At 38.2% G+C, this 12022-nt stretch overlaps 1 protein-coding gene across 2 annotated transcripts in view; it reads right to left on the bottom strand.

The window, feature by feature from the left end:
• Nucleotides 1-12022, bottom strand: part of LOC126095279 (UHRF1-binding protein 1-like) — a 473334-nt gene that overhangs the window by 211023 nt on the left and 250289 nt on the right. For both annotated transcript variants that reach the window (XM_049910038.1, XM_049910037.1), the window contains exons 12-13: nucleotides 11246-11404; nucleotides 7900-8327 (exon numbers count right to left, since the gene is read on the bottom strand). In XM_049910038.1, coding sequence (XP_049765995.1) covers nucleotides 7900-8327; nucleotides 11246-11404 — 587 coding nt within the window. The remainder of the gene's footprint in view (nucleotides 1-7899; nucleotides 8328-11245; nucleotides 11405-12022) is intronic.

The raw sequence follows: 12022 nt of genomic DNA, 5'->3' as shown, positions 1-12022 counted from the left end.
AATGCAACGCATTCCTTTTCCTCAGCCAATTTCAGTTCAAAAAATGTGGAATTTGTTGTGTGGCAGCGTAGAATATTCCCACTTCAGCCCACATACTTTCACGAAGCTCTGATAGGCGGCACCACTATTATGTAGCATAAGAGCATGGTGAGACATTGGGGAGGCATCTGTCATCACCATAAAAATGTTGCGCAAACCTGTCTGATCTCACACATGCCAGACGGCCGTTCACAGTTGCGATTCATGCAGTGTTGGAAGCGGACCCTCTCATTCTAGAAGATTTACGGGTCACAATCAGTCACCTCACCGCTTGACTGGACCCCCACCAATTTGGGTACTCAAAGTTGTGTGCCCACTGGGTTTCTCGCTGCCTAACAGGAGACCATAAAGAGTCATGAAGGACCATCTGTATAGAATTTCTTCTGCGTTACGAGGCTGATCGTGACACATTTTTGTTGAACATTGACACTGGCAACGAAACATGGGTCCATTACTTCAGACTGGAAACAAAACAGCAATCCACGGAGTGGTACCACATCTCTGCTCCAAAGAAAAACGTTCAAAGCCACACCCTTAGACAGCAAAGTCGTGACATCAGACTCTGAAGGGGTTATTCTGTTTGATGTCCTACCACATGGTGTAACAATCAATTCTGAAATGTATAGTGTTGTTATCAGGAAACTGAACAAACGACTTCAGCGTGTAACTCGTCACTAAAGATACAAATGAAGTGCTCCTTCTCCATGAGAATGCAAGGCTTCACACAAGTCTGAACACCTAAGAGGAGCTCACGAAATTTCACTGGACTGTTCTCCGTCATTCAACCTATGGACTGGAAGTTGCATCTTCCAACTGCTTGGCCCAAAAAAAGACCCACTCTGCGGGAAGCAATTCGTGGATGATGATGAGTTTATTGATGCAATATAATAATGGCTCCAACACTGACCAGTAGAGTGATATCATGTGGGCATATAGGCCCATCCAGTAAAGGTGGCATAGTGCTTTCACACTGAACACAGATTATGTTGAAAAATAGAGTTTTGTAGCCAAAAGAGTGGAGAATAATATGGTTACTGGAATCATCAATAAAACTAACTTGCTTTCAGAAAAAAATGTGCTGCATTATTTATCGAATTCCCCTCATAAGTCTATCAACATTATAAAGAAAACTGGCATTCTACGGATTGGAGCGTGGAATGTCGGATCCCTTAATCGGGCAGGTAGGTTAGAAAATTAAAAAAGGAAAATGGATAGGTTAAAGTTAGATATAGTGGAAATTAGTGATGTTCGGTGGCAGGAGGAACAAGACATCAGGACAGGTGAATAAAGGGTTATAAATACAGAATCAAATAGGGGTAAAGCAGGAGTAGGTCTAATAATGAATAAAAAATAGGAGCATGGGTAACCTACTACAAACAGCATAGTGAACGCATTATTGTGGCGAAAATAGACAGAAAGCCTACGCGTACCGCAGTAGTACAAGATTATATGCCAACTAGCTCCGCACACGATGAAGAGATCGATGAAATGTATGGTGAGATAAAATAAATTATTCCGAAAGTTAAGGGAGATGAACATTTAATAGACATGGGTGACTGGAATTCAATAGTAGGAAAAGCAAGAGAAGGAAACACAGTAGGAGAATATTGAATGGGGGTAAGAAATGAAAGAGGAAGCCGTCTGGTAGAATTTTGCACAGAGCATAACTTAACTGTAACTAACACTTGCTTCAAGAATCATGAAAGAAGGCTGTATACATGGAAGAGGCCTGGAGATACTAGAAGGTTTCAGATAGATTATATAATGGTAAGACAGAGATTTAGGAACCAGGTTTTAAACTGTAAGACATTTCCAGGGGCAGATGTGGACTCTGACAACAATCTATTGGTTATGAACTGTAGATTAAAACTGACGAAACTGCAAAAAGATGGGAATTTAAGGAGATGGGTGGATAAACTGACAGAACCAGAGGTTGTAGAGAGTTTCAGGGAGAGAATTAGGGAACGATTGACAGGAATGGGGGAAAGAAATACAGCAGAAGAATGGGTAGCTATGAGATATGAAATAGTAAAGGCAGCAGAGGATCAAGTAGGTAAAAAGACAAGGGCTAGCAGAAATCCTTGGGTAACAGAAGATACATTGAATTTAATTGATGAAAGGAGAACATACAGAAATTCAGTAGATGCAGCAGGCAAAAAGGAATACAAACACCCCAAAAATACGATTGACAAGAAGTGCATAATTGCTAAGCAGGGATGGCTACAGGACAAATGTAAGGCTGTAGAGGCATATATCACTAGATGTATAGGGGTAAGATAGATACTGTCTACAGAAAAATTAAAGAGGCCTTTGGAGGAAAGAGAACCACTTGTATTAATATCAAGAGCTCAGATGGAAACCCAGTTCTCAGAAAAGAAGGGAAAGCAGAAAGGTGGAAGGAGTATGCAGAGGGTCTATACAAGGCCGATGTACTTGAGGACAATATAATGGAAATGGAAGAGGATGTAGATTAAGATGAAATGAGAGACATGATACTGCGTGAAGAGTTTGACAGAGCACTGAAAGACCTGAGTCGAAACAAGCCCCCAGAGTAGACAACATTCCACTGGAACTACTGACGGCCTTGGGAGAGCCAGTCCTGACAAAACTCTACCATCTGGTGAGCAAGATGTATGAGACAGGCAAAATACCCTCAGACTTCAAGAAGAATATAATAATTCCAATCCCAAAGAAAGCAGGTGTTGACAGATGTGAAAATTACCGAACAATCAGTTTAATAAGCCACAGCTGCAAAATACTAATGCGAATTCTTTACTGACGAATGGAAAAACTGGTAGAAGCTGACTACAGGGAAGATCAGCTTGGATTCTGTAGAAATACTGGAACACTTGAGGCAATACTGAACCTATGACTTATCTTAGAAGATAGATTAAGGAAAGGCAGACCTACATTTCTAGCATTTGTAGACTTAAAGAAAGGTTTTGACAATGTTGACTGGAATACACTCTTTCAAATTCTGAAGGTGGCAGGAGTAAAATACAGGGAGAAAAAAGCTATTTACAATTTGTACAGAAAGCAGATGGCAGTTACAAAGAGTTGAGGGGCATGAAAGGTAAGCAGTGGTTGGGAAGGGAGTGAGACAGCGTTGTAGCCTGTCCCCGGTGTCATTCAATCTGTATATTGAGCAAGCAGTAAAGGAAACAACAGACAAATTCGGAGTAGGAAATAAAAACTTTGTGGTTTGCTGATGATATTGTAATTCTGTCAGAGACAGCGAAGAACCTGGAAGAGCAGTTGAACGGAATGGACAGTGTCTTGAGAGGAGGATGTAAGATGAACATTGATAGAAGCAAAACGAGGATAATGGAATGTAGTCAAATTAAATCAGGTGATGCTGAGGGAATTAAATTAGCAAATGAGACACTGAAAGTAGTAAATGAGTTTTGCTATTTGGGGAGCAAAATAACTGATGATGGTCGAAGTAGAGAGGATATAACATGCAGACTGGCAATGGCAAGGGAAACGTTTCTGAAGAAGAGAAATTTGTTAACATTGAGTATAGATTTAAGAGTCAGGAAATCTTTTCTCAAAGTATTTGTATGGAATGTAGCCATGTATGGAAGAGAAACATGAACGAAAATAGTGTGGACAAGAAGAGAATAGAAGCTTGCAAAATGTGATGCTACAGAAGATTGCTGAAGATTAGATGGGTAGATCACATAACTAATGAGGAGGTACTGAACAGAACTTGGGAGGAGAGAAATTTTTGGCACAACTTGACTAGAAGAAGGGATCAGTTGTAGGATATGATCTGAGGCATCAAGGGATCACAGATTTGGTATTTTGGTATTGGAGGGCAGTGTGGAGGGTAACAATTGTAGAGGGAGACCAAAAGATGGATACACTATGCACATTCAGACGGATGTAGGTTGCAGTAGGTACTGGGAGATGAAGAAACTTGAACAGGATAGAGTAGCATGGAAAGCTGCATCAAACCAGTCTCTGGACTGAAGACCACAACAACAACAACAGCAACAACAGCAACAACAACAACAACAACAACTCACAGCAGCTTTTCTGTAGCATCCTACTACAGTGTCATTTAATTTGGAACTCATTCTGCCATTTAGACCACAGATAAGAAATACCTCACTCCAATTTCCAAATTTTTCCAAAATTGTCATCAGATCAAAACAGAAACAGTCCTCCTCAGTAACTGAAGCATTGTCGAAGGGGCATGTGCTGATATGATTACCAAAGGATTGATTTATCACATTGATATCCATTTGTAAAAGTCTGTGATTGACTTATTTTCTACACTTCCTTTTAACTACTAGGGATACTCCTCCTCAAGCTCTTTCCTTTGGTACACTACTAAACATGTGCAGGTATCCGTCTCCTTCCTCTGTTCCTTTCCTTTTTTCATTGGTGTCTGTGAGAGCTACTATGTCCGTATTGTGCCTCTGATGGGCAAACGCTTGCTGGGAGTTACTTAGGTGTGTTCAGAGAAGGAGCCATTCATTGCCCTGAAGATGGCTTAATGCTCATATATGAAACCATACCACATGTCTGCGACTAAAAAACTGCATAGGATTTTTTAACATTCTCTTACACATTTTGACCTCCCAAAAACAAGTAAAATATTCAAAAAATTCTATCACATACATTTTTATGTATATTGCAGTATTTATGTTCGTTGGTAATAAACCTATGTGTTTTTTTTTAATTTAATAATTATTAAAAATTATATCAATTATAATTGATAAAATAAACTTAAATTTAAAAATTTACCCTGTTAACAATTCTTTGTTACCACTTGCAGGTTTTACTGTGAATTCCTGGGCATCAGAAGCAAATGCAAAAAATCTTATTGTTCAGTTTTATCATGTTGTGACAAGTCAAATGATGATTTGTATCTTGTATGAAATGAAGAGAAACTCTCGGTAGACATATTGCTAATCAAGTGAACAGTGCTGTTATTTCTGTCTAGTCATGGCTACAAGAGGTTGTGTTATTTCTCCAAACAGTTTTTGTTGTATCTGTGGTGAATACACTATTAAAAGTCAACAGAGAAACATAAGTGATTTTGTGAGGAAAGTTTATTTTGCTTACTTTAAATTAAAACTTGGTGATCAAGATAAACCATGGGCACCGCATAAGGTGAGTAGAAGGTGTGAAGATGATTTCCGTTTGTGGTTTAAGGGTAAGAAAAATACATTTAGATTTGTTATTCCTACGATGTGGCGTGAGCAGAAAAACCATACCACTGATTGCTACTTCTGTTCAGTTGACGTAAAGGGATTCAATTCAAAAAACAAAAGAGGCATAAGTTATCCTAAGCTTGACTCAGCTATACGTCCAGTGCCCCATAGCTCTGAAATACCTATCCCACAGCCACCTTCCAGTTTGGATGAATACCCGAGTGAGTTGGAGGACGAAGTTACATTACCTCCTCAGGGGGAGTCAAGCTCAGATTTTTCTTCACACGAAGATGAAAAGCCTCAACTATTTTCTCAAAGTGAGCTCAATGATCTAGTAAGAGATTTAGGTCTTTCAAAAGATGCAGCCGAGCTGTTAGGTTCACGATTAAAAAATAAAAACCTTTTATCTGGCACCTCATTTTCATGGTACAGACACCGAGAAAAAGAATTTACCCAGTTTTTCTCAAAAGAAGGAAATTTAGTTTTTTTGCAATGATGTGGAAGGACTCATGCGCTGCTTTGATACGCAATATGACTCATCTGAATGGCGCCTATTCATTGATTCATCCAAAACTAGTCTTAAAGTAGTATTATTGCACAATGGAAATAAATACGCATCACTTCCGATGGGACATTCTGTGCATATCGATGAAAACTATAATGATTTGGCCATTATCCCGGAAAAAATCAAATATCAGGATCATCAATGGATGATTTGCGGGGACTTCAAAATACTCACGATGCTTTTGGGTCAGCAGGCAGGCTATACTAAATACCCATGCTTCTTATGCTTGTGGGATAGTAGAGCCAGAGAACAGCAATGAACTAAAAGTGATTGGCCTCCCTGAGAAACTTTAAAACCTGGAAAGAAAAATGTTATCAATACTACTTTGGTACCACCAGAAAAGTTTTTGTTGCCCCCTCTCCATATCAAATTGGGATTGATGAAACAATCTGTAAAATCACTACACAAGGATGGGGACTGTTTTAAATATCTGTGTACAAAATTCTCGAAACTGCCAGAAGCAAAGTTGAAAGAGGGAGTTTTCACTGGCCCCGACATAAGAAAACTTTTAACCAACACCCTCTTTGTAGAACGTATGAATGAGAAGAAAAAAGAAGCTTGGGTATCGTTCAAGGATGTAGTGCAAAAGTTTTTGGGAAATACTGAGGAGCATGACTACAAAACCATTGTTCAACAGATGAAATGAAATGAAATGAGCGTGTGGCGTCATTGGCCGGGAGGCCCCTCGCGGGGCAGGTCCGGCCGCCTTGGCGCAGGTCTTATTACATTCGGCGCCACATTGGGCGACCTGCACGCCGGATGGGGATGAAATGATGATGAACACAACACAACACCCAGTCCCTGAGCGGAGAAAATCTCCGACCCAGCCGGGAATCGAACCCGGGCCCGGAGGACGGCAATCCGTCACGCTGACCACTCAGCTACTGGGGCGGACGTTCAACAGATGCTAGCAGCATACGAAGATCAAGGCTGCAAGATGAGCTTGAAGGTCCATTTTTTACACTCCCACATAGACAGTTTTCCTGAAAACCTGGGAGCTTACAGTGAAGCAGGGGGAAGCAGTTTCACCAGGATATCCATGATATTGAGAGATGGTAATAAGGAAGATGGGATGCCACTATGCCCACTGACTACTGTTGGATGCTTAAGCGGGAAACGAAAGATGAAAATCGGAAAAGGACTCGGCGAAGTATCAAGGAAAAGAAGAAAAGGTTTCATAAAAAACATGAATAAGTATAATATTGTTACTATATGTCTCAAAATAATGTTTCGTTGGGTGTGAAAAAATATTATGTTTGATAATTTTGAATAAACGGGTGCTTTTACCAATTTTTTTTTTTGTTTGAATTTGCAAAAACACCTTATGTGATAGAAAAAAATGAACATCACTTCTGAAATCAGCGCATTCTAAAACATATAATTCAGTAAAAATACCTCATGCAGCTAAACAAAAAATTTTTTGCAGACCTGTGTAGTTAGTTAATATTTAAAGAAATTGTTTTATAGCCAAGGCTGCATTCAAAACTATTTTCTACTAACTGGTTTCGATAGGTAAGACTGACATTTTTAGACATTTAAGAACTTTTTGGTTGTACGTCATGTTCCATTGTGCATTCATTACTCAGGCATTTTGACGTTTCAGTGGAGAGTGTATTGCACATTCCACACAGTTTTGTCAAAAGCAATATTACAAACAGGTTTTTCACAAGTAAAAATATACACCTTGCTGAACTTAGACTGCATATGTAGCACTCCTTTGACATTTGTCAGTGGTTAAAATCTGCAATACATAGTAAAAGTGCACATTTATGCCAATGTTTATAGTTACACGACTGGTGAAACACACCTTAGATCATTCTCACTCGAAGTTAATATTTACACAAATTACTCAAGTATTCAATCACTTGAACATGACTTAAAGAACTCACACAGGAAATATAAAATGAAATGAGAGAAAATGCAAAGTTCACTAGATACAATGTTCTGAAATTTGGTACAGGTACAACATGCAGAATCTTCATTATATATCGATTACAAAAACATTGGTGTTATGTTAGAGCTTAAAATATGTGCTGCCTACAAAGCAATATATATGAGGCGGAGACAGTCAAAGAACTAAAATTTAATGCCAAAATCAAGTGATAAAAATGAAACTGCCATAATTTAATATACCTTTCACTGTCTGAAGAGGCATCACTACGTTGAGAAGCAGTCTCACTGGCCAAATCATCCGGACTGGCTTTCAGTACTGAATCTAATGATGTAACCATATTGCTCAGGCCTTTCCAGCCCTTTTTAACAGTGCTTATGCTAGCATTGAAGTTATCAGGTATTGAAAGACCAGTAAGGGGTTGCACAGAGTTCACTGGGAGAGATGAAGTCACTGTGTCCATGTAAGATGCCACATTAGGAGGAACACTATGGCGAAGTCGAGAGTCAAATGGACCTTCAAATGAAGGAGATGAAGATAGGCTATTGGCATGTATTCTCACTCCTTCATCTGCCAGACTTGCAGAGTCAGGGACAACAGATTCAAGATCGGCACTGCCATGGTATTCTCGTCCTGGTGTCTGTGATGCCATAACAAATGTTATTTCAACCTGAAAAAAGTAATATCTCATGAGCATGTTCTTATTTAGTCAGTTATAGAAAAATGATACGGAGGGAAGTACAAGAATCGTACGTGCTGGAAAGGGAAAGGGGAGTCAAACTATTTCTTTATGCAATTTTGGCACATGGAAAACTGCCTCCAATTTTCTAAGTGTGCCATTGTGAAAGCCTTTGAAGCTCAAGTTACAGTTAAGCAACACAAATGGCTAAGAAATTAACGCCAAGCTTTTCATCTTACTTTATTTTTGTAGTCAAAAGAAAGGCAGAGCTAGAATTAATCGGGATTGCAAGGCTTTTAAATTAGTTGCAAACATCGGTTAAAAGACACATAACATCAAAATACAAGAGAAAATTAGAATAGACAATTTAAACAAAAAAAAAAATATATAGCCAATACTGGGGAAAATAAAGTATAAATGAAAGACTTTTACTACTAAGGAAGTCATAAGACATAATATGCAAGCAACACAGAGGCCACACTGACATAGGTATAAAGCTTATTTAAACAAGAGCAACTTTCAGGTACAAAATACTTACCTTGAATTGCGAGAGGACTTTCTACATCTGTATTTCAGATCATTGTATGACTGAATGAAATATTATCAATTGGAAAATAATGATAGAAACAACTGAGGTGTTTTGAAATGTGATATTACACAGACTTAAAAATTAAAATGATTAATGGAAAATCTCATATAAAGATGTGAAACAAATAGTAACAAAGAGATAGAGGGGCTGGCCAGTACTTACCTCAGCTCAGTACAGCCGATAGATACACATAAAACAGAACCGAAAATTTACGTTCCTAGCTTTCGGAACAAATGTTCCTTCATCGGGGAGGAGAGAGGGGAAAGAAAGGGAAGAAGGGAAAGGAGATTCAGTTACTCACAGCCCAGGTTATGAAGCAACAGGGAAAGGAAAATAGGAAGGGTAGCAAGGTAGCAACAGCCTTGCTACCCTCCCTATTTTCCTTTCCTTGTTGCTTCATAACCTGGGTTGTGAGTAACTGAATCTCCTTTCCCTTCTTCCCTTTCTTTCCCCTCTCTCCTCCCCGATGAAGGAACATTTGTTCCGAAAGCTAGGAACGTAAATTTTCGGTTCTGTTTTATGTGTATCTATCGGCTGTACTGAGCTGAGGTAAGTACTGGCCAGCCCCTCTATCTCTTTGTTAGACTTAAAAATTAAGCAGATAGACACAGTATGAAATGAGATTTTAACCTACTGTGGGTGGCACCAGAGCAGAATCAGTTAATTGCAAGTACTGAAAAGGATGGAGCTAGAGCTGAAATTTTCTCTATGAATTTGTCATGGACCACACCATTAAGTACCAGGTAGTCTGCTGGACAATTTTGCATCCTGGGTACCATGTAGAACAACACAGTGGTTGCTAGAAGGGCACAAATATATATCCTTCATTGATACAATGCATTCCTATGTGTATTGTTTCTTTGCTCCCATGCATGTTTTGAAGTCCCTAAATCTTATTCTGCAGACATGACAGAGCAGAGTATTAACGTAAATGTTGGAAAAGCCTTCCAATGACTTGCAATCAGGGGACATATGTTATCTTATTTTGGAGAAATATAAATATTCGTGTAACTAAATATAAATATAGAATGAAAATCCTCACAGGATGTAAATAATTTAGGAGTAAAGCACATATTTTAGAATGCTGACTGTCCCACTTTTAACAAAAATACTTATATAGTGATAACCCTGATCCCTCAATTTCACTATCTGAACATCAGTACCGCGTAAAAGATGTGAAACGGTATAAACAAAGTAATGAGATGCAGATCTCAGATGGAAAGCAGCAGATCTGGTACACTGTCATATTTTCACAGGAAAAAGATGTGTGGTGGTACCTTTGAACAGTGTACCAACAACATGATTGTTTCAGTTTATTCTTATCAGATGAGATGAGATTAAATGTAATAAAATCAGTGTTGATTCTATGAGTGTAAACCTGAGAATGCAAATTTAAGGAGACTTGCATTTGGAATAAATGGCAAATAAATGAAGCATAGAAATTAACTTTTCATTTTGTATTTATTTTTGTGTGATTGTACTTTGAATGTGCATTACACAAAAGATAAAAGATGAGTGATTACTGGCCAGAGAATTGCCTTTTTCCAGTTCTCTAGCTGTTTTTGTAACAAACCACAATTATGGCAAGGATTATGCTTCTTCTCCACAATGAATATCACTTGACAAAGTTGATCTTCCTGTCAAGAGGCTTTTTCAAGAGTACTTTGAGAAGAACATTACTGTGTATACTGATTGACAACATATGTTACATTTGATTGTGGGAGCTTAACACAGAAACCATGGGCAAGTGAACATCACACGGAATTGAACTTCCAAAAAAACAGGACTGTGGAATAAGGGGGAAAAAAGTCACAGCAAGAAGTCAGTGTAGTTTAGTATGGATACGTGACACTCATCATTCATCAGCGTGTAAGTTACTGCCAATCAAAAAATTTGTTTGTTATTATTACCAACAGCACAGAATAAAGCTTAATTCTGTTTATGTATGAAAATAAAGAACAACACCTAAATACTTCTGACCTGAGCTGCCGAAGAAAATTTGTTTGTTATTATTACCAACACCACAGAATAAAGCTTAACTCTGTTTATGTATGAAAATAAAGAAAAAACGCTAAATACTTCTGACCTGAGCTGCCAGAGTTGATGGTCATGTGTGATGAAGTGTGGTTGTTTGTGTGAATGAATGATGTTGGTTTCTCTCTTTCTGATGAAGGCTGTGGCCAAAATCTTATGTGCAAGTGTCTTTTAATTGTTCCTGTCTGCAATTTAACATGTCATCTTTATGGTGAGTAGCAATCTATCTCTTCCTAGCTTTTTAAAAACTAAATACTAGTATCTATTAAAAATAAATTCCACGTACCTGTGGCAGCAACACGCCTGCTAAAATAACTGTTGGTGGGAGACCATCATTTCCTTGAATGCGACGTGAGTCAACACTCATTACGGCTGCTGTCTCACTAATTCTATCCATCGCTCTCAGAAGGAACAAATATTGGTAATGATTAAGTTGAAAACTAACCTGTGGATCAGAGTTTATTTATAAATGGCACATTCAATAAAAAATAATTGTGATTTGTGGAGCACGTGAAACTAAACACAGTTTTACAAGTATCAGACAATCCTATCATTATATATATATATATATATATATATAAAAAACCATGGTGCACATTATTCATTCAATGTCAGTTCACACATTTCATTTTTTACTAATAATGGAAGTAATTAAGAAGCGTGGTATAAATTATGCAAAAAGCTATTAAATACCGATTACAAAATGGTTCCTGTTGAAAGATTCAGAAAACTACAAACTCTGGCCCATTCTCTAATTTCAATAACGGTCTACTTAATAGAATTATACCCACTTTCAACAATGTGTGACTGTGCTCTCCATGGTAATATACAGGGTGGGCCATTGATCGTGACAGGGCCAAATATTTCACGAAATAAGGGTCAAACGAAAAAACTACAAAGAGCGAAATTGGTCTAGCTTGAAGGGGGAAACCAGATGGCACTATGGTTGGCCCACTAGATGGTGCTACCACAGGTCAAACGGATATCAACTGCGTTTTTTTAAAATAGGAACCCTATTTTTTATTACATATTCGTGTAGTACGTAAAGAAATATGAATGTTTT

This window comes from Schistocerca cancellata, chromosome 8 (genome assembly GCF_023864275.1).
Source record: "Schistocerca cancellata isolate TAMUIC-IGC-003103 chromosome 8, iqSchCanc2.1, whole genome shotgun sequence".
In the NCBI taxonomy this organism is placed as follows: Eukaryota; Metazoa; Arthropoda; class Insecta; order Orthoptera; family Acrididae; genus Schistocerca; species Schistocerca cancellata.
The sequence above is the reverse complement of the archived record's forward strand: the minus strand, read 5'-3'. Positions and strand labels throughout refer to the sequence as shown.